Source organism: Calliphora vicina, chromosome 2, assembly GCF_958450345.1.
Source record: "Calliphora vicina chromosome 2, idCalVici1.1, whole genome shotgun sequence".
Lineage (NCBI taxonomy): Eukaryota > Metazoa > Arthropoda > Insecta > Diptera > Calliphoridae > Calliphora > Calliphora vicina.
The window spans coordinates 138,291,518-138,317,868 of NC_088781.1; the positions used below are offsets into that span (position 1 = coordinate 138,291,518).

A 26,351-nucleotide genomic window follows, 5' to 3' on the forward strand; every position below is an offset into this window, starting at 1 on the left:
GACCGATTTCAGCCAGTTTCAATAGGCTTCGTCCTTGGGCCGAAAAAATTATATGTATCAAATTTTATCGAAATATCTTCGAAATTGCGACCTGTACTCTGCGCACAAGGTTTACATGGACAGCCAGCCGACCAGACGGACGGACATCGTTTAATCGACTCAGAAAGTGATTCAACATCTGCACAAACGCATTATACCCTCCCCACTATGGTGGTGTAGGGTATAAATAGTATCAAAAGAAGTGTGATCACATAAACTTTTCCATGTCTGGCTAATATGTTGCTGCAACATGTTGCTGACAGCAATGTTTATAAACAGTTATCTCTGTTTTAACAATAATACTTCTCTTTCTATCTCTTTTATTTTGTTGTGTATTAATAAAACAAAGCTTAGACTTCTTTCGGGCCGGTTTAGTTTAAAATAAAAAGCTTTACGCCAGCCAACCAAATTGTTAGTATTAACAAGACGGGCTTGAAAGTAACAGCTATTTGGTGTTGTTACTGCGTTAGAAAAATCAAGTGATTGTTAATATTAAAATAAACAAAAAACACAACATTTACCAACAATAATAAAGTGAAATTGAAAAAAAACATAAAATAAACAAATCAAAAGATTTTGTTAAAAATTTAAAAAATAGAAACCATGAAATTGTTATTAATATTTTCCCTGTTATGTGTGGGAGTTGTGCTGGTAAGAGGAAAATTAGAAGAAAAATTCCATTGGAAGCAATTGGTGTTCGATTGGCCCAGCGAGGAGGCTGAAAAGGCGGCGGTAAAATCGGGTGAATACGTGGTGGAAAATAATTTGCCCTTGGGCTTGGAAAGATGGAATAATAAATTGTTTATTACAGTGCCAAGGTAAGTGAAATTTTTATTAATTGTTTAGATAAAATAGTAATAAAGCAGACATTAAAAATATAAAAAATATATTTAAGTTTATGGTTAATTTGAAATTTGAAATTGCTGAAACTAATTAAATGCTTGTCAAACACAGACCAGTAGTATTTAGAAACTTTAAAGCTTCTGTTTCTGGTTTTTTAATGAATATTAATTAAGTAGAATGATTTTGTGTTAAACACCTGTTTTGTTTGCTTTTTGTAGTACCAATAAATTTTCAAAAAAAAATCCCAAAAATCTTAATATATTATTTGATGCATTTTTAATGGTGTCATGATTTCAAATTTAATCTCTACGTCATAATTATTCTTAAATTTGTTGGATTGTTGAATTTTTCGGGATTTTTTTTTATATTTGTTTATGTTAATTTCCAGAATTTATATTATTATTATTGTATAATTATCATCTTGTTTCTTTTTTTTTTGTTAATAATGTTTGAGTGTTTGTTGTTGTATTTTAAAATATACATAAATAATTATTCGATTTTTTTGCATTTTGAATACTAGTTTAAACTAAATTTTAATAGAAACAAACATTTTGGTTTTTGCATATATTTAAAGTATCTGAATCAAATTGAAATAAATAACGCTTTCATAAAAGAGAAACTTCTTAAAAAATAATGGAAACTTTTTCAAAACTACATAAGTATTAAGAGCATATAATTTTGTGATTTAAGAATAATAAGCTGCAAAACAAAATTGAACAAAATTCCATTATTTTATTTCATATCTGTATACCCACCATTAAAATTGATTTTGACATTTCGTTTGTAACATATCGAAATATTGGTCGTAGAACCAAAAAGTATATATATTCTGGGACCTCATAAGATTCTAACACGATCTAGCTATGTCCGTCCGTCTGTCTGTCTGCTGAAAACACGATAGAGTGCAAACGAAAATAGCAGTCTGCTGGCTGAAATTTTTAAAAATACCCTCTGTTGATAAGGTCTGTTTGGTATTGAAAATGGGCAATATCGGTTCATGATTTCACCTAGCCCCCATATAAATGTAAACAAGTAAGGCTGTGCCGAATCTTATATACCCTTCACCAAATTATACTTAAAAATATATTTTTATTTAAACAAAATCAAAATTTTTTTAATGATTTAAAATTTTTTTTAAATTTTTTTTTCCAAATTGTTTTTTAATTTTTATTAAAAAAAATTTTTTTAAATTTCTTTAATTAATTTTTTTGGAAAAAGAATTTATGACAAAAAAAAAATGTTTGATGAAAAAAAAAATTCGGGTTAAAAAATATTTTTTTCCGATTTTGACCCATTGAATGTCCAAATTACTATGGTCTTATATACGTCGTTGCAAAGGTCTTTGAAATATCTATCATTAGATATCCATATTGTCTATATTAATGACTTAGTAATCCAGATATAGGTCAAAAATCGAGGTTGTCCTAGTTTTTTCCTTATATCTCAGCCATTTGTGGACCGATTTTCTCGATTTTAAATAGCGACTTATATATACCCTTGCCACTCATGGTGAAGGGTATAATAATGGCTTTTATGTATTGAAATCAATAAAAATAAAAATAAATAAATAAATGTCTCACCGGAATACTGTTTGAGCAGCCACAAATATGTTGATTAGGCGGCAATAGTGATAAAAGTTTGCACAAATTAGTTCTAAGTACTCTGGAATTATAGTGTAATAAAGATTTGTACTTTTGCCATTGAAAATGTAAAAATATTTGCCTGCGATTATCTAAAAAATAAATAATCTATAAACAGTTATCATGTCAAATAAAAACATCGAATTACCCATTGTTCTGAACTTCATTTTAAGACTGCAAAGAAAATTAAAGGAAAAGTACCAATAATTACCCCCTTTTGTATTCTAATTCAATCAGAATCTTTAAAAGTTCAAAATGTACCATTAAATCTTCTCCCTATGTTTGATCTTAATTTCACTCTGATGCACATCAGCTAACTTTTATATCTATTAGTTGAATAATTAAATACAATTGAAAAATTACCATTAGGAGAAAAAGTACCAATTTCACTTTTCACTCTGAAACACCCGTCAAGTTTAAAACTACTCAAACTACTCCAAACGATTCAAATCTGTATTCATATTTTAAAAAAGTACCAAACTGTTTACCCGGATTTGTCTATAAGATACTGAATTATTTATACTGAAAATATATTTTTGGATTAATTTGGGTTGGTTTTATCTACTGCTTCACCCTCGAGTTCCAAATACCATCCTGTTATTTAATTTATGTATGACTGCAGCAACCAATATTTAAAATTTTATCAAAATTGTCTTGGTAATTTCGAATAAAATGTATTTTCCCGTTTTTACCCCTTTTTGGTACTTTTTTGTCCGCATTGAAATGATAGGATTCAAATCTGTATTCATATTTTAAAAAAGTACCAAACTATTTACCCGTATTTGTCTATAAGATATCTTAGTTTTTTATGCTAAAAATAGATTTTAGATATGAGATATGAGTGATTACAGATTCAGTTTATTTTCCCTAAAATCGCAGTATTTACGATATGATATTTGAGTTTTAAGATATTTGAGTTCTTTTATATTAAAAATTGACTTTTGGTATAAAAGACGAGTGGTCACAGATTAATTTCGGTTGGATTTATTTACTGCTTCCAAATAGCATCCTGTTATTTAATTTTTGTATGACTGCAGCAACCAATATTTAAAATGTTATCAAAATTGGCTTGCTAATTTCGAATAAAATGTATTTTCCCGCTTTTACCCCTTTTTGGTACTTTTTTGTTCCATTTAAACAATAAAAAATGTATTTAAATAAATCTCAATAAGATTCTAATAACATATTTATATTTCTATGTCGCATTTATAGAAAAAAAAATATTTTTTGCAAAAGGTACCAAAAATAAATAATTTTTCGAATTTCCAAAAAGTACCAAACTGGTATTTGTTATATTTTAATAAGAAAGGATAGGATTTGAAGTTTATTTATATGTTTATTGATCTAAAAGATACATGGGGTAGCAAAAAAGTACCAAAATAGAGTTTTTACCCCTTTTCTTCCCTAAAAGGTTCGAATTTCAAAAAAGTACCAAACACCAGTCTGCTAATTAGCGGTAGATAAAGAAGCATTTCACATTTTGTTTAGAAGCTATAAGGTTAACGTTTTATATTCTTCACCATGAGTTTGTCATTCCGTTTGTATTTTCTACATTTTTCCTTTAAATAAACCGGATACTTTTGATTGCAAATAAAAGCCGTTTAGTAGTTTGAAAATTGTAACAACTCTTTATTTATTTGAAAATGTACAACAACAGAATTAAATAGTCACTCAATGTTTTTTTTTATACACGTTTATAAATTCGCAGAAATACAGACACTTTATAATGTACACGAATTCACTTGAAAAATACAGCACACTTTAAGGCACTCAGTTGATGTTTATTCGAATAGCGTCTCTGATAAACTGTCTCACGACTGCAACCTCTACCACTATTTATAACACTGCATTACCATCTAGAAAGCTCTATTTCTACAATGTTCTTTAACTGAATATTCGAATTCGAATATACGGTCGCAGAAAACAGCATTGCCAACTTACGATCAATGGTCAACTGAAAGCTTTTATTTAATAATGCCCACAGATATGTTACAGTTTGCTATTACAGCACTGTTATTTGAAAGCATTATGCTACTTTTAAATCAGCCCTTAAAATCGTTATATTTGAATTCAAGTACAATTTCGTAACAGCATATATATTCTGGATCATTATGGATAGCGAAGTCGATATAGCCATGTCCGTCTGTATGTTTTACTTTCCGAGGCCCCCAAATAACTTTCATGATTCATCAATATATCGGGAAATCTTACAGCTCGGTTGCTATTTAAAATCGACAAAATCGGCCCACAAATGGCTGAGATATAAGGAAAAACCCGGGACAACCTCGATTTTTGGCCTATTTTTTATCTAAATCTGGATTACTAAGTTATTAATATAAACAATATGGATATTTAATAATAGATATTTCAAAGTCCATTGCAAACTGTCTGTCTGTTGAAATCAATTTTCTGAAGACCCCAGATATCTTCGGGATCCAAATCTTCAATAATTCTGTCAGACATGCTTTCGAGAAGTTTGCTATTTAAAATCAGCAAAATCGGTCCATAAATAACGGAGATATGAGCAAAAAACCGGGACAACCTCGATTTTTTATCTATATCTGGATTACTAAATCATTAATATAGACAATATGGATATCTAATGATAGATATTTCAAAGTCCATTGCAACGATGTAGATAAGGCTATAGTAAGTTGGACCTATAATGGGTCAAAATCGGGAAAAATATTTTTTAAACCGAATTTTTTTTTTTCATCAAAAAATTTTTTTTTTCATAAATTTTTTTCCAAAAAAAAAATTTAAAAAAAAATTGAAAAAAACTTTTTTTAAAAAAAAATAAAAAACAATTTTAAAAAAAAAATTTGAAAAACAAATAAAAAAATTTAATTTTGTTTACCTACAAATATTTAAAAAATTTATTTTAAAGTATAATTTGGTGAAGGGTATATAAGATTCGGTACAGCCGAATATAGCTCTCTTACTTGTTATTTATCATAAGCTAATTTCTATGACTGTCATATAAAGTTAAAAAAATACAAACCAAGACCACAAATTGTTACATTTTAAACCACAGCTTTCAGCCTGCCTTTAAAACAATTTTACAAAACCCGCATTTAAGTTTCAAGTTTAGCAGAGATACTTTGGATTAACAACATTAACTTTTCAGACGGATCTATTAAACATTTTATTAATTTCTTAGATTTGTTTGCTAATTTTTAACAATTATAAAACCCAAATGTATTGCCAATTATAAATAGTTAAATATTTTTTTTTTATTTCCTAGAACACACACTAATTTTTTTTAAAAACCAACTACCTATTTACAAATGTAATTAAATAACAATAAAAAGAATTCACAGAATACAGAGTCATTAACTTATTATTTATCAAAAACGATTTTAAAAACTTTAAATACAAAACGTAAATAAACTTAAAACGTACGGTTAACCTTTAAAATAAATTGATTATACACGGCATTTTATAGCAGCTGCATTGCCAACTCTCAAGTGTCATTTTCATAGCTTTGGTTGGAAACTGAAGAAGACAACGACAAGAAGAGAACTAAATTGAAACAGCCACATGAAAACCTCCAAATTTTATATACAAACAATAAAAACCACTAAAATTAAATTTAAGCAATTGCGGTTACCAACGACAAACAAAAATAATAAAAACATAATCTGCAGAAGTAGCAACTAAGCTTCAGTTTATATGGCACACATCCATTTCATTTCACAACACTCCTCACCAACCCACTCTTTAGAAAAAGAGGCAATCAACGGCGTAATAATAAATATTAAAAAAAAGAACAAGTCATGATGCCTTTATGTCATAAATACATTTAATAATAATTTACCGCATCCACACAGACAAGTTTAACAATAAGAAATTAAAAAAAAAAAAAAGCACTCACAAAATATTAAACAATTTTTAAAACTATGTTAAAACCTTAGAGAAATACACATAGAGCGGAAACTCTATTGTCAATGACCAAACTCAGTTGTCAAAAACCTAAGTGGTGAGATATTATTAGTTAAGAAAACTATGTGAAAAGAAAAACAACACTCGTATGTGTGATAATTTTTTATTTTGAGTTTTTTATTACTTTTTTAACAACTGAGTTAGGTATTTGACAGCAGAGTTTCCCCTCTAGGTATATTTCTCTATGGTTAAAACTGTTTGGTTTTTAAAACTCATACCCATTAATTAATTCAATTTAGAGTTAATTCCCTGAAGTCTTAATTCAGAATTACAAAATGTCAGCAATTCGTTTCATAAAACCATTCACCACAAAACAAATTATTTAGCTTCATTCAAAGGCTAATACCCCAATTCTGTTAGACAATTGTTTCGTCTTGTCTGAGGAAGAAAAGTAGTCGAAGTTACAATTCAGTAAGATAATATATTTTTTTCGTCTAGGTTACGTTGTTTGTGTCTATGATTTACGTTATTATCATGTTAATACTGCCAAGATATATTTTTTTTTAAATTTATAAATTTTTCTTCTACTTACTTTTTTCATTAAATTTATATATTTTATTCGTTTGGCAATAATGTTTTTTATGAAATTTGACAAATAAAAAAAATATTTATTAATTAAAAATGTTTATATGATCTCTGAAATTTATTTTATCATCCAGTTGGACACCCAAGATTACGTTAAAAAACTATGTATGTTATTGCCCTGCATTATGTGTGCTGAAAATCCTTGGTGGGCTGAATATCATCATTGATGTTGAAAGTATTTCTTCGCCACCGCCAACTGTAGGCTTGCTGCCATATATGTATAACATCTAATCAGGCTATCATTTGTAGCTAACTCTATGAGATCAACTGTCGGTTGCTATATAGTCTGGCACTTTTCGGAAGATCCATATTCAATATACCATCATACATGACGTTCTATAGAAATGGACCCAGTACGGATCCTTGTGGAACCCCATATAGTAGTATTCTTTTATTCAGGTTGTCAGCTATTATATTGTACAGACAATTACATACACCCATAATGATGCAAAAACCTTTTGATATCCTGGCCATCTCGACTACTTCGTTAGTAGCATCAAACGTACTTCTTCCCTTACGAAATCCGTATTGTTTCGGAGATAAGCCCCCAAGTTCATCAATATAATTATTTAGCCTGTGAAGTAATAAGCATTCAAAAAGCTTTCCTAGAGTGTTTAATATACATAGTTCATAGAGGTGTATATGAGCTAGGTTCTGGGGAGAACAGTTGATAGCTAGATAGGAATGTAAGAAACAAAAAAATTACTCAAAACAAGTAAGAGATCAGCTATATTCGACTGTGCCTTCACCAAATTATACTTAAAAATTATTTTTTTAAATATTTTTATTTAATGAAAACTAAAATATTTTTAATTGTTTTTAAAATTTTTTTCCAAATTTTTTTTAACATTTTTTTTCTATTTTTTAAAAAAAAAAAATTTGGAAAAAGAATGTAGACATAAAAAATTTTTTGATGAAAAAAAATCAGGTTATAAAATATTTTGACCCATTGTAGGTCCAACTTAATATAGCCTTATATACATACATTGGTTGACAAAACAATGGAAACTTTTCCAAATATTCCATATGTAGCCCAAAATTTCAATTTTTAGTATTTTACCTTTATAGATTTTTTTATATAAATTAACTGAAAAACAAACAACATAATTAATTATATTCTGAAAAAAAGGAACAAAATTAAAAATATTCACTATTTCGCTACTGACAAAACAATGGAAACTTTTAAACTTCTGCAAAAAAGAAGTGTAAAATAATATTTAAAAGATCGATGTAAAAAGCATACTGTTTACAGTTATTTTATTTTATTTTTAAATTCTGTTAATTTTTCACAATTTGTTTTTCTAAGTTTTTCGCATAATTGCTTTTTTCAAAGTTAACGAAAATGGCTAAAGTTAAGATTTGTGAAGACTTAAAAAATAAAATAATTAACGATTTTAAAGCTGGTTTAAAACAAAATAGTATCTGTGGCAAATATTCAATAAATAAATCAGCAGTTTCAAAAATTATAAAGAATTTTCGTGAGACCGGTTCTACTCCTAGACAAGATAATTTAATAGCGAGAGAGTTCAAGAAATTCCCAAAAATAACTCCTCGAGATGTTGTTAATAGCCTAAAATTAGAAATAAGTACCCGAACAGTTAGTCGCAGGGCAAATGAGGCTGGTCTTGGTTGCTATCATCCGTCTACAATTTGCCAGGGATCATTTAAACTGGTCGATATAGAAATGGAATGCTGTCCTCTTTTCCGACGAATCCAAATACAATTTAAGAGACAGTGATGGGAGAACATTTGTAAGACGACCAAAGGGAAAAAGATTAGATCCAAAGTACACAAATAAGACTGTAAAGTTTGGCGGTGGCAATATTATGGTATGGGGATGTTTTTCAGGGCAAGGTATGTACCCAATTCATATTATAAAAGATACCATGACAGGTATAGGATACAGAACCATATTAAACGATGTTATGTATCCATACGCTGAGGAAAATATGCCCCTAGTTTGGAGATTCCAACACGACAACGACCCGAAACACACCTCTACGGTTGTAACCGAGTGGTTACAATCCAACGAGGTACGTGTTTTGAAGTGGCCTGCCCAATCGCCAGATCACAATCCCATAGAAAATCTATGGAAAATTGTAGATCGTAAAATAAGAACCCAAAATTACACCAGGAAGAAAGATTTATCGGAGGCGGTTATAAGAAAATGGCAAATATTTCAAAGGAGACCATTGACTCTTTAATTGGTTCAATGCATCGTCAATGTGTAGCAGTTATAAAAAATAAGGGATACCCAACAAAATATTGAGCTATTGCAAAGTTTAGACCATATTTGTTAAAATAATACCTAAGTTTCCATTGTTTTGTCAATGCCGTAATAAAGAAATCTTTTAATTTTGATTTCTCATTTTTAGAATTTAATTAATTATGTCCTTTGTTTTTTGTTAAATTAAGTTACTAAAAGTATACAAATAAAATACTACAAAAATGATAAAATTTTTTAAAAAATTATTTCAGATTTTAGGTCACTAATGAAATATTTGGAAAAGTTTCCATTGTTTTGTCAACCACTGTATATCAACAAGTAAGAGAGCTATATTCGGCTGTGCCGAATCTTATATACCCTTCACCAAATTATAATTCAAAATAAAAAATTTAAATATTTTTAGGTGAACAAAAATTTTTTTTCATTTTTTTTAATTTTTTGGAAAAAAAATTTTCGAATTGTTTTTTTTTAAATTTTTTTTTTCTAAATTTTAAAAAAAAAAATTAATTTCAATTTTTTTTTTTAAATTTTAAAAAAAAAAAATCGGGTTAAAAAATATTTTATCCGATTTTGAGCCATTGTAGGTCCAACTTACTATGGTCTTATATACGTCGTTGCAAAGGTCTTTGAAATATCTATCATTAGATATCCATATTGTCTATATTAATGACTTAGTAATCCAGATATAGGTCAAAAATCGAGGTTGTCCTAGGTTGTTTTTCCTCATATCTCAGCCATTTGTGGACCGATTTTGCTGATTTTAAATAGCAAACTTCTCGAAAGCATGTCTGACAGAATTATTGAAGATTTGGATCCCGAAGATATCTGGGGTCTTCAGAAAATTGATTTCAACAGACAGACAGATGGACATGGCTTAATCGACTCCGCTATCTATAAGGATCCAGAATATATATACTTTATAGGGTCGGAAATGAAAAATGTAGAAATTAAAAACGGAATGACAAACTTATATATACCCTTCTCACTAAGGTGAAGGGTATAAAAATAGGGCAAAATTCGAGGTTGTCCCGGTTTTTTCTTTATATCTCAGCCATTAGTGGTACGATTTTCTCGATTGTAAGTAGCAACCGAACCGAATCTATTGTGGATATATTGATTTCAACATACAACAGACGGACTTTGAGGGATCTCTTGCTACTCATGACAAAACTATCAGAGGTTTAGAAACTTTTTATTTTCAAAATAATTGGAGATATTTTAATGAAATATCACACAGTCAATGCTGAGGAGTTTTGGAGTTAATTTGATTCAATAAGGATTAATTCCATAAAAGTGAATTCTTAAAGCAAAGGAATTACGACAACGAATGAATGCGTGCTCAATTCTTTAATGGCATTGTTAGGAGGATATATCGCTCATTTGCTGCAACAACGTCATAATTCAAAAAAAGTCGTTTCGAGAAAAACGGAAATAAAACCTGATTTAAATAGTAGATATTAATATCTTTCTAATCTAATTATAACCCATACTTTTACTTGTCAAATATACGAGAAAACATGAATTTTAATTTTGAAGTATACAACAAAAAAAACACTCTCATACAAAATATAATTGACTTTTCTTTAAAACTGATAAAACTATATTAAAGACTAAAGAACGGCGCATATTTTGTATTACTCAGTTCAAAACACCCGGATTTTGAGTTATGCCATTGTTGCAGCAAATGAACGATATGTATTTAATTTTGAAAATTTAGTTAAGAATTAATTCTATCCAACTTTTGTTTTAAAATATAAAAAAAAAATAAAAAAACTTATATATCATTATTTAATTATAAATATTTTTTGCACTTAAAACTAATTTGAATACTTTTTTTCGTTTTTCAGATGGAAGTCTGGCATTGCCTCAACTTTAAACTATGTAGATTTAAATTCTAAGGATAAAACTCCCAAACTTAAGCCCTATCCCAGCTGGGAGGCCAACAAGGTGCCTACGGAGAAAATCGATGATGGCTTTAAGTTAAGAGATAATTCTACCATCATTTCCACCTTCCGCATACAGGCGGATCACTGTGATCGCTTATGGGTATTAGATACAGGATTGGCAGATATTTTGGGCGAGGGCAAGCAGGTGACCGACAATGCTATAGTAATATTTGATTTGAAAACCGATAAATTGATTCGTAGATTTAGCATACCCAAAACACAAATTAAACAGGACTCATTTTTTGCCAATATTGTAAGTAATTTCGAAACATAGATACTTTTAAGCTGTGGATTAAATTAAATGTTTTTCCTTTATTTATATTTCTTTAACAGATTGTAGATTCCGATCGTTCGGAGTGCTCTAAGACTTATGCCTATGTTCCCGATTTGGGTGCCTATGGTGTAGTTGTCTATTCATTCCAAAATGATCATTCGTATCGCGTCAAACACAATTTCTTCCACTTTGATCCTTTGCAAGGAGATTTCAATGTGGGCGGTGTAAATTTCCAATGGACTGATGGTGTATTTGGCTTGGCTGTGGGACCCATGAATCCTGATCGTTCTAAAGATATTTACTTCCATGCTTTGGCCAGTACCAAGGAATTTAAGGTATCGAATCGCGTTTTACAAAACGAAACTCTGGCCACCAGTCCCGATGCTTATTACGATTTCAAATATGTAGGCGATCGTGGCAATAATGGACAATCCACAGCTGAAGTTTATGACAAGGAAACTGGTGTGATTTTCTACACTCAAGTGAATAAGGATGCCATAGCCTGTTGGAACATTAAGAAACCCTATACGGCAGACAATCAGGGTTTAATTGATTCCGATTCTCATACTTTGGTATTCCCCAATGATTTAAAGATCGATTCGGATGGCACCATCTGGGTCTTGTCTGATAAAATGCCCACCTATTTATATAAGGAACTGGATCCGGCTGCCGTCAATTACCGTGTGTTAATGGGCAACAATAAGGAACTGATTAAGGGCACCACCTGTCAGTTGTAAATTCTAAATGATGCTAATGATTTTTTTTAGAGTTATAAAATTATCGTATTTAGTTTTTAAATGTTCTTTAAAATACTTATTTTTTAAATATAAAAACAATAAATTATTGTAATTTTTTTTTATTATGAAAACTGTAGTAGAATTATTTATTAATTAGCAAAGGTTCGAAAGCATTTATTCTTAATTAAATTTTCAAAATTAAATTGTATTTCTTAAGCAATACGTTATTGAATTCATAGTCTTAATTCTTTAGCACTTCTAACGTATTCAATTCTTTCCTTTTAGACTTCATTATTTTATAGAATTAATTCATCTTGCCACTCATGGTGAAGGGTATTAAAATGTTGCTTAGAATCAGTCTAATTTTCGTAAGAAAATGTTGATTAAAATCACACAAACTTTCTATAGAAAATATTGCTTAGAATCTTTGGAATTTCCTTTAGAAAATATTGTTTAAAATCACAAAAATTTTCTATAGAATGTGATGCTTATTGATTCCAAATCAACAACATACAGGGAATTTGTTGAATCTTGCCATTTTGAAATAAACTTATTGTCACCAAACATTGTTCAGTGGGTCAGAAACATAACATTCTGTGGCTAGCTTTTCCACTAATATAGACGTAATATAGGCACAGGATAGGGCAAAAAGTGATCTACACATATAATCTCACCTTTCTTCTTCACCATCCTCTTTTGGAACGTAAAAACAAACTAGCATTTCAAGATTTACATTTTATTTGCGAATGCTACAAACACTAATTTTTAAAGAAATGTTAATATTTTTACACACACATTATAAAATTAATGTTAATAACATAGTTTTTGCATAAATAGCATAAAATGTTTTTAATACCATCCTTTTATTACATTAAATAATAATTTATTGTTAAATCTTTAAACACTTTCACAGTTTATCGCACTTGTAACGGACATTTGTAGAAATTTAGTATAAAGAAAAATGTAAACAAAAACAACTTTGACAGTTGCTTGAAGAAAACAAATGGAAATGACAATTGAATGTACTCCGTGTACATGTGTGTGTGTGTTTATGTGTTCTGGCTGTGTTTCATAAGCATATGCAGTACATGAAGTTGGCAACTCACAAAAGTAATAATGGCACAGTGTTGTATTTGACTCATTATAACGATATGAAGGTTTTTAAATTTAAGCTAAAGTTTGTTTAAGATTTTATTATTTTATCATGGTGAACGGGAAAATACTACCAAATTTACTTTGAAAATCAGTCATCAAATCGCGCAACTTATAGACGACTGTTTTATCGCAAAATTTAATGATGAGATTGTGAAAAATCCACAACAGACACCATTACATCCAGAAAAATGCACCGTTTGATGCCACCAGCGTCATCAGAGCACTTTATTTCTTCAAAAATTAAGCCGGAGCTCGAGTTAGGTCAATGGAGATCGTTACTGCAACGTAATCAATGATTTTTTATTTGAAAAAATGTATGACACTGGTCCGGACAAGATGTGGTTTCAACTGAATGGAGCTACTTGCCATACGGCGACCGCAACCATTGATTTATTGAAATCAAAATTTGATTTCGAGAAATGGAACTGGAAATTGGCCTCTAGGTCTTGCGATTTTGTTATTTCCTGTGGGGCCGCCTGAAGCTACTGGTTTATGCTGATAAACCAGCAACAATTGGGGCTTTAAAGGCCAACATTCTCCCATATTCTGTATTTCGATTACGTTCCCGCATTCAGTTACGCACAAATCCAAAAAATGGTATTCCAACCAAAAACCGAATCAAAAAAAAAAAGAAGACAAGGGTAGAAAGAGCAGAAATATCCATTACGGAAGTTTGCGTATCTTCTAGTAATGCCACTTGTATTTGTTACCAGACCCTTCAGCTAAATAACTTTTCCCTCAAGGGGGCTAATGCGTTGGAAGCGACAGCAGCATCCTCCAGTACTCAGTGTGTTAGCAAATTCTTTCCAGAATGCCGGCACTTCTTCTTTGGAACGCCTATGGTATCCATAAGCAATGTCATCCCTTGTTGTCCAATAAATTAAAAAAAAAAATTTAATTTATTTAAAACAAATAAAACTTGTAATTAATAAAATATTAAAACCAACTATTAGAACGTACTGCACTTCAAATGCAGCGCAGTGATGCATTTCCGAAAAGGCCCTGTGTCAGCCCGAAGTTCCTTGATAGGAAGGGCCTAGAGATGCAATAATCAATATTATCTGGAAAATTCTGTATACTTCCGATTATACTGGCGTGACAAACTCCCGCGGAATTTTTTATTCATAATTGGGCTGTTTGTCTAGTGCCTTCCACCATACAGATTCTCCAGAGAATAATATCGGCTTGGTGACCGTATATCGATTTGCTGAACATCAATTCATCGACTATTCGCTCTTGAACAGAGCTATAGAGGCTGAGAGTAATGTAAATTCTAACCCATTTTTCTGCTAACCTTTCTAGATAAATAAAACTCATTCATCAGCCTTATTGCGTAAGGGGTTGGCGTTTTACGCCATTGACAGTTTCGTTGTAGATTAATTAAAAAACAGGATGATGCTTTTATCTTTCGATCTGGTACCGAAACTGTCAATGGCTTAAAACACCAATGCCTTACACGATAAGACTGATTTTGTCAATTCATCTCCTAATTATATATTGTATTACTTTTTATTATTATTTCTTTATTTATTATCAATTAATTAATTATATGTATAAGTATGATTTGTTTTTTATTCTGTTTTTATTTATATTTTAAATTAAGGCCAATTTAAAATTTATGATTTTATTCTGCTAAATAATTTATTAAAATTACAAAATAAAATAGCAAATTTTTCTCACCACAAAACTTAATTTCTTATAAAAATTAAAATTCCAAAAGTCATGATATGGAAATTTCGACATTAAATGGAACAAATAAAATAAAAGGAATATTTAATTATTAATTTATTATTAATCAATTACAAATCTAATATATTTTGTATAAAATTAAATAAAATATGGAAAATAATAATTAATACTAAAAGAAATGGAGAGAAAATTAAATGAAAAATACCACTAACCTAACCCCTCCTTATTATCACCATGTATGGTTATATGCTAACTTATAGTTATACAGAAGGTTAAAATAATAACTGTTTGCATAACTTGAGGTTAAAACATAACTATACATAGCGATAATGGGGGAAAAGTAGAGGAAAAGTAGAATTAAATAATAATAATAAAAGAAATATATTTCATAGATATTAAAAACATAAAAGAGGTTAAAAAAATTAAAATATAATTCAAGGAAATTAAAACAAACTAAAAACGTATTTTACACAGCTTGATCTCTCTCGCCAAATGTTTGAAAACTTAAAAATTTCAATATTTATTTAAAAGTTTACGTTCTTATGTTTAAAGGAAAAACAAAAAAAAAATACCCTCGTTCCCCATTATTATGTTCTTTTTTTTATATTGTTTTATTACATAAAATACTTAAAGCAGCCATAAATTTTGTAAGCTTTTTATAGGCTGCTTATAATAATTTTTTCAAATTAATTCAAATGAATATTATTAAAATTATATGTAGGTTTAAATTTAAAAAACTTTGTTTCCGTATTTTTATTTTTCCCGTGTTTGCTTTTAGTAAAAGCCAATTATTTAGTCTTTGTGGTAATATATATATATTTTTGTTTGTTTTTTTGTTTAAAAGATGAAAATAAGAAAAAGAAACATTGATTTCGTAGTTGTTGCTGTTAAAACTTTTCAAATAACCTCAGTTTTTAAACTAAACACAATTTTGAAATGTTATGTTTTAATAAAAATGTTGTTTATAGCGAGGTTTTTTGCTTGCTACTCTCTCTCTCTCACTAAAAATTTAGAAGCTCATGTAACCACGAGAAGTGGAACGATGACGAGCACACAGATAAGAGACCAATACTATAATAATTAAAGCTACCAAGGCAATGCCTACAGCAATGGGCACCACATCGGGGGTTTCCGAACTGTCACAGTCGCGTGCGGTCGCAAAGCCAGTAGCATTGGCTGAACGGAAGGCTTCAGTTTGGACATCATGTACCTTGACGGTGCCCACTATCTTTGTATTGCCAATGGTCTCGGTTACATTGAAGACCTGAGGACGAGTGCAATGGTAGGACATTTGTGTGGGTGCAGTAAAGATACCGCCACGGTATATCAATTGGATGGTTTGATTTTCTGCAAAGATTAAAAAAATAAGTGGTGAAATTTTGAAAATATGGAAATATAAAAATAGCTAGATGAGGAGATTTTTTTGGAAAATAGAAAAAAAATGTGTGAGAAATGCATTTTCAAAAGCTTTTTTAATGAAAACAAACTTTTTCACATTATTCCAGAATTTTTTTGTGTGAAAAAAAAAGGTTTTTTTGGTGAAAAAAAAGGTTTTTTGAAACTTTTTTATTGTGGAAAAAGCTTTGTTCTTAATTGCTATGAAAAGCTTTTACGAAATTTTTTTTTATGAATTTGTTAAAAAAAAACATTTTAAATTCACATTTTTTGGTAAAAAAAAAGTTCTTTTGCCAAAATTTTTGTTTATGAATTTTTTCTAACAAAAAATGCCTTTTCTAATTTTTTGGTAAAAAAAAGCTTTTTTGGGAACAATATTTTTTTATTGTAGATTAAGCTTTGTTCTTAATTGCGAAAAAATGTTTGTCAAAACACTTTTATGAAATTAAATGGCGAAAAAAGTCTTTTCAGATATTTTTTTTAAAAAACCCCTTTCACTTTATTCCTGAAAAAAAGCTTTATTTCAGAATTTTTAAAAGCTTTTTTAGATAAAAAAAAAAGTTTTTTGCCAAAAAATTTTTATGAATTTTTTCTATCAAAAAAAGGTCTTTTCCGATGTTTTGGTGAAATAATAGATTTTTTTGAGTATTTTTCATTTTGGAAAAAGCTTTGTTCTTAATTGCGATGAAAAGCTTTTACGAAATTTATTGGCGAAAAAAGCTTTTTAATATAGTCACCCCTATCGGCAATAACATGTGAAATTTTGTTCCCATGAAATATCCATTTCCCTCGAAGGGAAAATTGCTATCAGGAATATCATGATGAATTTTACATTCACAATAGTTGATTTTGTTCGTAACAGCTGTTTATTGTTTACAAAATTCCATCTAAAAATTTGACAACAAGGGGAATTTTTTTCACGTGAACAAAGTTGATGAACGAAAAAAGAAAAAGGGAAAATATTTCATGTGAAATGTTGATTCGCGATAGGGGTGAGTTTGTTAAAAAAACTTTTTAAATTCACTTGAGAAAAGCTTTATTTCAGATTTTTTTAAAGCTTTTTTGTGCTACAGTCTACTGATGGATTTTCAATGACAAGCTAATGTTATATGTCAATAGAAGATTACATTGGCTGGGGTACTACTGACAATGTCACTAGTAAATCACTACAATTTCACTATTGGCATTCCCTGCAAGGCCTTTTTTATTGAATTTTGTTTAAAAAAAACTTTCTTTTAGAAATTTTAAGAGAAGGTCTTATTTACCTTTAGCATTTGGAAAATTATCACTCATCAAGGGCAAAGTAAACATCATCATGGTCATATTGGTGGTTTTATTAACACGATCGAATTGTAAAAGCATGATATGTTGGGCATTAGCTGGTCCCCAATTCACTTGTAAATTTTGCGTACTATTCGACAAGCATGAATTATCCTCAACTTTGGCATCCTTGGGGATGTTGTACAAACCGTAAGCGGTTTTATTATCTAAAATGAGAAAATAAATTTTAATAATTTTCAAAAGTTTTTAATGTGAATATTTTACCTTTGGTTTCGTAAGTGAAATTTAATTGCACAGCCATTCGTACCATTATACAGCTGGAGTTCCATGTTCCGATTTCAGGTTCGGGATAGGGTTTAGGTGCTGGTGTTGTGCTAGTTATGGGGGCTGCAGTTGTGGTAGTTATGGGAGCTGCAGTTGTGGTAGTCGGTTTCTCTGTAGTCGTAGTTGTTGTTGTGGTTGTAGTCGTAGTAGTGCTAGGAGTTGTAGAGGTTGGGGTAGTGGTGGTGCTAGGAGTTGTGGTAGAGGGCGTAATTGTTGTGGTTTCCTCTTTAATGGGCAATATTGGTACAACTGTTGAGGGTAATTCGGCTTTACTTAAATTAACACTCAGCTGAGCGGCTAAAACACAAAAAATATTCAAATTATTAATAAAACAAAAACAATTCTTTGGATATATATAAATATTTGTTATTTTCCATTTAATAAATTGTTTATAATAGTTTTGTTTATCTCTTACTTTATTATTTATATATTTATTTACAATAAATAAAATAAATTTTCTTAAACGCTGCCCCCCATTTGTTTTGCCTGATTGTTCTTCTACATATGACTCATTTAAAAGCGATTATTTGCGATGATGCATAAATAACAATCAGTTATTTTAACAACAGCCGGGCAAAACAAAACTTAAATACAGAAAAATGGTTACCAAGTGTAATTTAAAACTATGTATTTTGAAATATTACACCTTTCTTTGTGTCTACAAAAAAATAAATGAAATCAAAAGCCTTTTATCTAAAAATCATAAGAAATTTTTATTAATCTATTTAAATGAAACATTAAATTGACCTAAAATCAACACTCATTTGTAGATAAGAATGTTGCGTGCCATGTTAAATATACCTTTTGCAAAACAAAACCAAATTTAACCAGTAAAATATAAAAAATATTAAAATAAACCAAAGTAGAAATATAAAAACATGTACTGAAATAAGTTGAATCAAGTTAATAGCTTACAATTATGGCAAATTAATTAAATGAATGATTAATTGTTTTTTTTAAAAAAAAACACGACGACTGTGCTAAAAATTAAACAGGTCAGAATACTAAAATTAAGCAAGTAAGAGTGTTATATTCGGCTGTGCCGAATCTTGTATACCCAACATCATGGTCCGAATTGTACAGAATTTGATAGAGTGATTAATTTTTAAAAACTTTAAATAACTTATTGCGCGTATGACTTAAAAAGGAGGAATTTTTTCAAATTATTTGCCTTTAATTTGAAACATTTGTACAATATAAATTTATTCAAAGTATTGGCCACAGTTAGCTATGATATTTTCCCATCTTTCTGACAACATATGGATTCCGAGTCAAAAGAACTGCTCGTCTTTTGAGGCCAAGACCAAAGAAGTCAATTTGGGATACTCTGTTCCAAAGTAAAACGTATCCCCGACAGAGCGTTCTGCATCGATCGAAACAAATCGTAGTCGGACGGAGCACGGTCTGGATTATAAAACAGGTGAAGCAAAACTTCTCCATCACTTCATTGTAAATAGTTTTTAATAGGTATTGCAACATGTGACGGAGAGTTTTCATTATGAAATATGTCTGGCCGCATATTCTGGAAATTTTTCGGCCAATGCTCGCTTCAAACGAATAAGTTGAGTTTGGTACAGGTTTCATGTGAGGGACTGGTTAGATTTCAACCATTATGCTCCCACCAAATACAGAGAATTACCTTAACGCCATGCATATTTGGCTTTGTTGTCGATTCGGCTGGTTGGTCGTCCTTCACATACGATCTCTTACGCTTCGAGATATTGTAATGGATCCATTTTCCATCGCAAGTAATGCTTCGCAGCAAAAATGATTTTTTTAAAAGCATTGAAGCAGCATTTCAGACATACAAAATCGTCTTTCAAGATCTCTCGGCTTCAATTCTTATGTTACCCAATATCCCCGCTTTTGGATGAATCCTTCTGCTAGCAAACGTTTGGAATTGCTGTTTGAGTAGATCCCAAATATTTAATATTTTAATAATATATTAGTTAATAATAATAAACCATAAAACAGTATTTTATTATTCACTTACATTCAATCTTTATATAAACAACCCAAACATTAATATATAATAAACATATCTCTGTATTGTATGTATTCCCCTCAGATAATTTATCTAATCTTATCTCATAATAATAACACAAACTATTTATTTTGTTTAATCAAATTTTGAGATGAGAAATGGTAAAAAGTACTCGACATTTCCAAAACAGAAATGGAAAATCCAAACAAAGTAAATAAATAAACAAAAACGTAATAAAACGTTGATTAAGGGTATCTAAATCTGGATATCTTGTGTTAAATTTAATTTAAATATGTACAAATAAAGGCAGAGATGGAAATTGACAAAAATTAACAATTTTATAAAATTAATTTTTCGAAAAGAAAATTAATTTAATAAATTATTTTTATATTCACTTGATAATAATAAAAATTTTAAATTTTTAGTACATAATTTCAAAATCTTAACGAAACATTATTTTTTTAACGAAAACTATTTTTTTTTTAGCAACATTCCTTAGTTAAAAAATTTAAACCCAAACAAAAATTTGAATTTTTAAGAAATAAAAAACATAACGAAACTTCATTTTCTTAATGAAAAATATTTTATTGAAAATGTTGCTTTATTCATTTATTTTACATAGGGGAACTTATTTAAATCCACAAAAAAATAAATTTTTAAGAATTAAAAAACTTAACGAAACTTTATTTTCTTAACGAAAACTATTTTTTAAAAAATGTTATTAAATTAATTTATCTTAGTTAATAAGCTATTTAAATCCACAAAAAAATTTAAATTTTTGCAAAATAAAAAACTTAACGAAACATAATTTTCTTAACGAAATTTTTTTTTTTGAAAATTTAGCTAAACTCATTTTTCTTAGTTAATAAACTATTTAAATGCACAAACAAATTTTAATTTTTAAGAATTAAAAACTTAACGAAACTTTATTTTCTTAACGAAAAATATTTTTTAGAAAATTTTTCAATATTCATTGATCTTAATTAAAAAAACTATATAAATCCATAAAAAAATTTAAATTTTTGCAAAATAAAAAACTTAACGAAACTTTATTTTCTTAACGAAACATTATTTTCTTGAACGAAAACATTTTTTTGGCAAATTTTGTTAAATTCATTTACTTTAGTTAATAAACTATTTAAATCCACCAACAAATGTGAATTTTTAAGAATTAAAAAACTTAACGAAACTTTATTTTCTTAATGAAAAATATTTTTTTGGAAAATTTTGCTAATTCATTTATTTTACTTAGGGAACTATTTAAATCCTTAATAAAATTTAAATTTTTAAGAATTAAATAACTTAACGAAACTTTATTTTCTTAAAGAAAAATATTTTTTCATACTGAAAAATGTTAAATAGTACTTTATTGCCCAACTCTGATACAAGCGGTAAATGAAAAACATTTTAAACCTCTGTAAACAGCGACATCAACAACCTACTAAAGATAAATTAAAGCCTGTATGGCTGTAGGAGACGAAAGAAATGTAGACATATTATAATTTATTAAAGCAAATATTAAAATTTTAAACAAAAAAACCCATTTTTATCTTAAAAAATAACAAGTGTAAGGAAAGTAAAAAAAGATGATTTCAAAATATCATATCAGAGACCTTTTGGGTGTTCAAAAGAATTTGAAAAAAAAAAATTTTAAAATTCGAATAAATAAATTTAAAATTTTATTTAGGAATTTTCCCATCATATTTCAGAAATTTCTGAATAATTGATTTGTTTTAAAAAAGAGGTCAAAGTTCATTGCAGGCCTCGCTAAACTAAAACAAATATGTATCTTACAATATTAAATTTTGATAAATACTGCTGGATTTCCCTATTATCTTAATATTTATATTTGTCTAGCAAGACTTATAACGTTTACAATTCAAATCTCTACAATTTTAGTTTACATAAACGGCTAGCTTTATATTTAAACTAAACAAAGAAAAACCTAATTAAATATGAGTAATTAGACAAAAATATTTACACATTTTTTTTTAAATAATAAGTTGAATAACACTATTTGCAAATAGAATTACAAACTGAGTTCAATATTAGGGTTGCAATTTTGCTATTGCTTTGCAAATTCTTTACGCATTTAGCAAACTTATTGTAGGTTTGTTTATGACGCTCACAAAAGAAAACCACAAAGTTTATAAGATTAGCTAGAGTCTTTTTAAAGCAGGCAAACAGAAAACCAAAACCACAAGAAACAACTTGACTTGCATATGCCAACATCTAATAGTTGTTTAGAAAACCATAGAAAAAAGGTAATCTAATAGTGCAACCATTAATTTGTTTAAAAAAACAAAACTAAAGTGGGGGAGGCAGGTAGGTCCCAGAAAAACTAGTGTAAAAAACAAATATGAAAGCTATATTTGGCTGGTGCGAATCGTATATACACTTCACCAAACTATATATTAAGATAAAGATGGAAAATATTTTTGTAAAATTTTTTAGGTTAAAAAATAATTTTCCCAATTTTGACCCATTGTAGGTCCGAATTACTTTGACGTTGTGTACGTAGTTGGAAAGGTCCTTAAAATATCTATCTTTAGATATCCATATTGTCAATATTAATCATTTAGGTAAAAATCAAGTTAGTCATGGTTTTTGCTTATATCTCAGCCATTTGTGGCCCGATTTTCTGGATTTTAAATAGCATCTGAACCGCGACTGTAGCGGATATATTGATGTATTAATTAAGTTATTTGGCGACTAAGGAAAGTTGATTTCAACATACAGACGGATAGACGGACAGTTGGACAGACGACCCCGCTATCTATAACGTTCCAAAATATATATACATACTTTATGGAGTCTTAAAAGTAAAAAATGTAGGAAATACAAACGGAATTCAAACTTGGCACTCGTGGTGTAGGGTATAAAACAAATTGTGGTTATATTACATTATAATACAACAAGTAAATTGTTTGTTAAACATTTAAAGGTCAACATCATCATCTTTTAAGTAGATGAAGCATAGCTATAGTTTTGAAAACTAAATCATGAACTTTAAATATATAAAAACAAACAAAATCTTTATCAATATAAGAAATAAACGCCCTTATTTTTAAATTTTCCACTGCCAATATCAGGGTTTATTGTAAAAATGTTATACAAAATAAAAAATAAAACATGCATTTAACGTAGGCGTTAAATGAGTAATATACATTATGATCGAGATTTAAATAGGGGTGTAGTGTAGTGTTTAAATAGAATTTCCCTGATTTGTTTTCTACTAATAAAATAATCTAATATTTATAGCAAATACAAAATATTTAATTGATAATATGTATGTACATATTTGTTTATAGTTTATTCTTATTTAGCTTCCCTTTACAGCCTCTATTGAAACTACCCAACAAAGCTGGTAGTGATTTTATTAGTCCATTGTATTTATATGAAACTGAACTAATTTATAATTTACTTGTAAACATTAAGTGATAAGCAGAGTCAGTTTATATTTTGCTTTTTAATTGTTTTCTTTTTATTATTATTATTCATACATATTTGTTATAGTTGAGTGGCATATATCAATGTCATATGGAAAATCTGAGCTTAATGCACAGCTCATGCATTTTATATAGGAAATTTAATCATCCAGACTTGAGTTAAAAAAAAAATTAATAAAATTTTGCAAAAAATAATTAAAACTTAAAACTTATCACAGTTTTTAGTGGAAACGAAAATTATTAAAACATTTCCTTATCATCGGCTTTGAAACTGTTAAATTTTTATAAATACCAACAAAAGCAATAAATTATTTTTAAAAAAAAAGAAAACAATTTGTCAAAGTTGTCAAAATAAAATTTGAATACTATAGCTAATAAAAATGCATTTTAAATTTAGGAATCTCCTAATCAGAGTTTTGAATTCTTTACCGCTTATGCTAAAAAGTTCAGTTAAACTGAACACGAACTCTACCTTAAGTCCGTAGTTTTCTTTGAAATAGTTTTTAATCAGCATAAAGATTTTTGAAATATTTCCAAAATTATGTTTAGGTCCAATATTATGTGATTTCTCAGTATTATAAAAAGGTTTTCGATTATAATATTCTGCAATCTAGCCTTTTGGCCATAAAAGGTTACACATTTCTACTTAAAACTACGAATTCGGTTAATTTAATCGCTATTTTTCTGCGTCAACTGAATTTATCGAAAAAATCTATGAAACAAAATACAACGAATCTGTTTTATATGTGCGCAAATAATAATGTGACTGAAAAAAGAAAAATAAAGAAATTTCCCGTGAATTCTAAAAAAAAAGAATTCCCGGGAAACTTTTCTCATTTAGGAACCCTACTATATCTACATACATATCCCTACAAAAGAAGTCAATGTATCCCTTTTATACTATAATTTCCCCTAATGTCTAATGACTTGGCTGTTTCCAATTTATATATTTTTGGATCATTTGACAAGTATGAGCTGTTTGTAATACAGGTTATCTAGCGTTAAGTCAATCGTTAATGTAATGTCTCTAAGTAATCTAGGGTGTAATGGATTGGATATCAACAGCTGACAAGAATCTGATAATGGGGCCGGAGTTTATGTAATAGACAGAGACATTAAAGTGTCATACAGACTCTGAGAACTTAGCGATCTGGAAAGCCACGTACGAGTTCTGAAGTGACAGTTTATTTAGATAGTCAGGCGCCACTTACGGCTTTGAAATGTCACATAGTACATTCGAGCATAGTGATGGAATGTAAAAGAGCTCAGGCGAGACATGGTCTGGAGCTTAGTAGTCTGACCGAGGAGTAAAACCTCGCATCTTAAAAAGATTGCATGACTCTACAAACTAATCTTGGAATAGTATGACGGATTGCAAGGTGTCCAAGGCCATCTGACTAAAGTTGGGTGCAAAAGCAACAAAAATAATAATTCAGTTGGATAGAAGTCGATGACAAAAACTAGTTGCGCTCCTATAGTCAGAACAAAAATATTAATCTCTGGTATAAATTTGTTGTTTTTTATTATTGGTATTAATTATAACAATTGTATTTTACTAAAAGTACCCTGTTAATGATAATAGACTAATTAAAAAGTAATTTAAAATAATAAATTTAAACAAAAACTAAAATGATCGTAAAATTCTGCAAACGAATCAGATTTTCTATTTACAATTTTCAATATGGCCGACCAAAGGCCATAAATATTTTTATTTTTATTGAATTACTAAATATTAACAACATCCACATACATATAAGTTAACACAGTAATTAAATTACATCTGTATTTTAAGCCCTTTAAACTAATTTAGCCTCAATTAATATTTCCTAGAACTTAAAAAACCCCACTTTAATAAAAATTTTCAATTTTTTCTTCTAATTTCCCTCCTTCCTCCCTCTTTCTTAAATTTGTTTTACACGAATATAATGATGAAATTACAATTAAACGAATTGAAGAGTATAAACAAACAATATTTCTCCCCACAGGTAAATTAAATTAATTAAATAAGACACGAGCAAAACCTCAAAAATGCAAAAAGTTTATTTAAATAAAAAAAAATAACCATAAAAACAAACAAAATAATTAAAAAGCAAGAAAAATAAAATACAAAAAAAAACTGCAACAAAGAAAGAAGAACTATAATATAAAGTGTGAAAAAAAAATAACTGGAAATTTCATTTCACTAGCAACAAAAAAAACACAAGTATTGTTGTTTTTGGGGAGACTGGCTACACTTCTTTGTTAAGAATAAAGCAACAACTAAACACAAGCAAACACACACACAACAAACACATAGAATAGAACAACAACAGCTAACATGGACGCATCAGCTGAGAGAACGAAAACCCTTTTTCCTTCTCCTACATCGTTATTCGATTGTTTTTGCTTTTTTTTTATCATATAAAAAAAGGAAAAATAAAAAATGACGTCTAAACTTGTTAAAAAAAATAAATAATACTAAGAATAGCCAACAAAGAACTAATAGCTAACTAATTTAATAAAAAATTATATTTTTGAATTTATTAAATTACCTGTTAATAAGCAAGCCGTTGATAATATGGTCAAAGTAATTAATTTATTATGAAACATTGTGGCCAAAAACTTATTCGCAGTATATTTTCACTTTTTTTTCTTTTTCTGCTAAATCACTCTTTTCGACTGAGTAAAATTTATAGATTTTGTTAAATGTCTGCTTTCTTTTAGCTGACAATTTTGTTTTAAAATGCGTATTTATATAAACTAAATTGTTTTTTGCGTTTTTAATAAATTCCAAATTGCTTTTTTTCAATATTTTAACAGCACACAAAAACCAAGAAGACGACGCTGCGATGATTATTCGTT

The 26,351-nt window shown here is 28.8% G+C and overlaps 2 protein-coding genes across 2 annotated transcripts; one reads left to right on the forward strand and one right to left on the reverse strand.

The window, feature by feature from the left end:
• Positions 1 to 594: 594 nt before the first annotated feature.
• yellow-c (L-dopachrome tautomerase yellow-c) lies at positions 595 to 12,355 on the forward strand. Its single transcript, XM_065502145.1, has 3 exons — positions 595 to 857; positions 11,124 to 11,475; positions 11,556 to 12,355. The coding sequence occupies exons 1-3, from the start codon at positions 643 to 645 to the stop codon at positions 12,231 to 12,233; spliced, it is 1,245 nt and encodes a 414-aa protein (XP_065358217.1). The 5' UTR covers positions 595 to 642; the 3' UTR covers positions 12,234 to 12,355.
• Positions 12,356 to 15,158: 2,803 nt separating this feature from the next.
• On the reverse strand, positions 15,159 to 26,351 carry LOC135952280 (lysosome-associated membrane glycoprotein 1-like). Its single transcript, XM_065502146.1, has 4 exons — positions 26,042 to 26,351; positions 18,018 to 18,374; positions 17,738 to 17,959; positions 15,159 to 16,424 (listed from the first exon to the last, which is right to left on the reverse strand). Exons 1-4 carry the CDS (start codon positions 26,097 to 26,099, stop codon positions 16,087 to 16,089), a joined length of 975 nt encoding a protein of 324 aa, XP_065358218.1. The 5' UTR covers positions 26,100 to 26,351; the 3' UTR covers positions 15,159 to 16,086.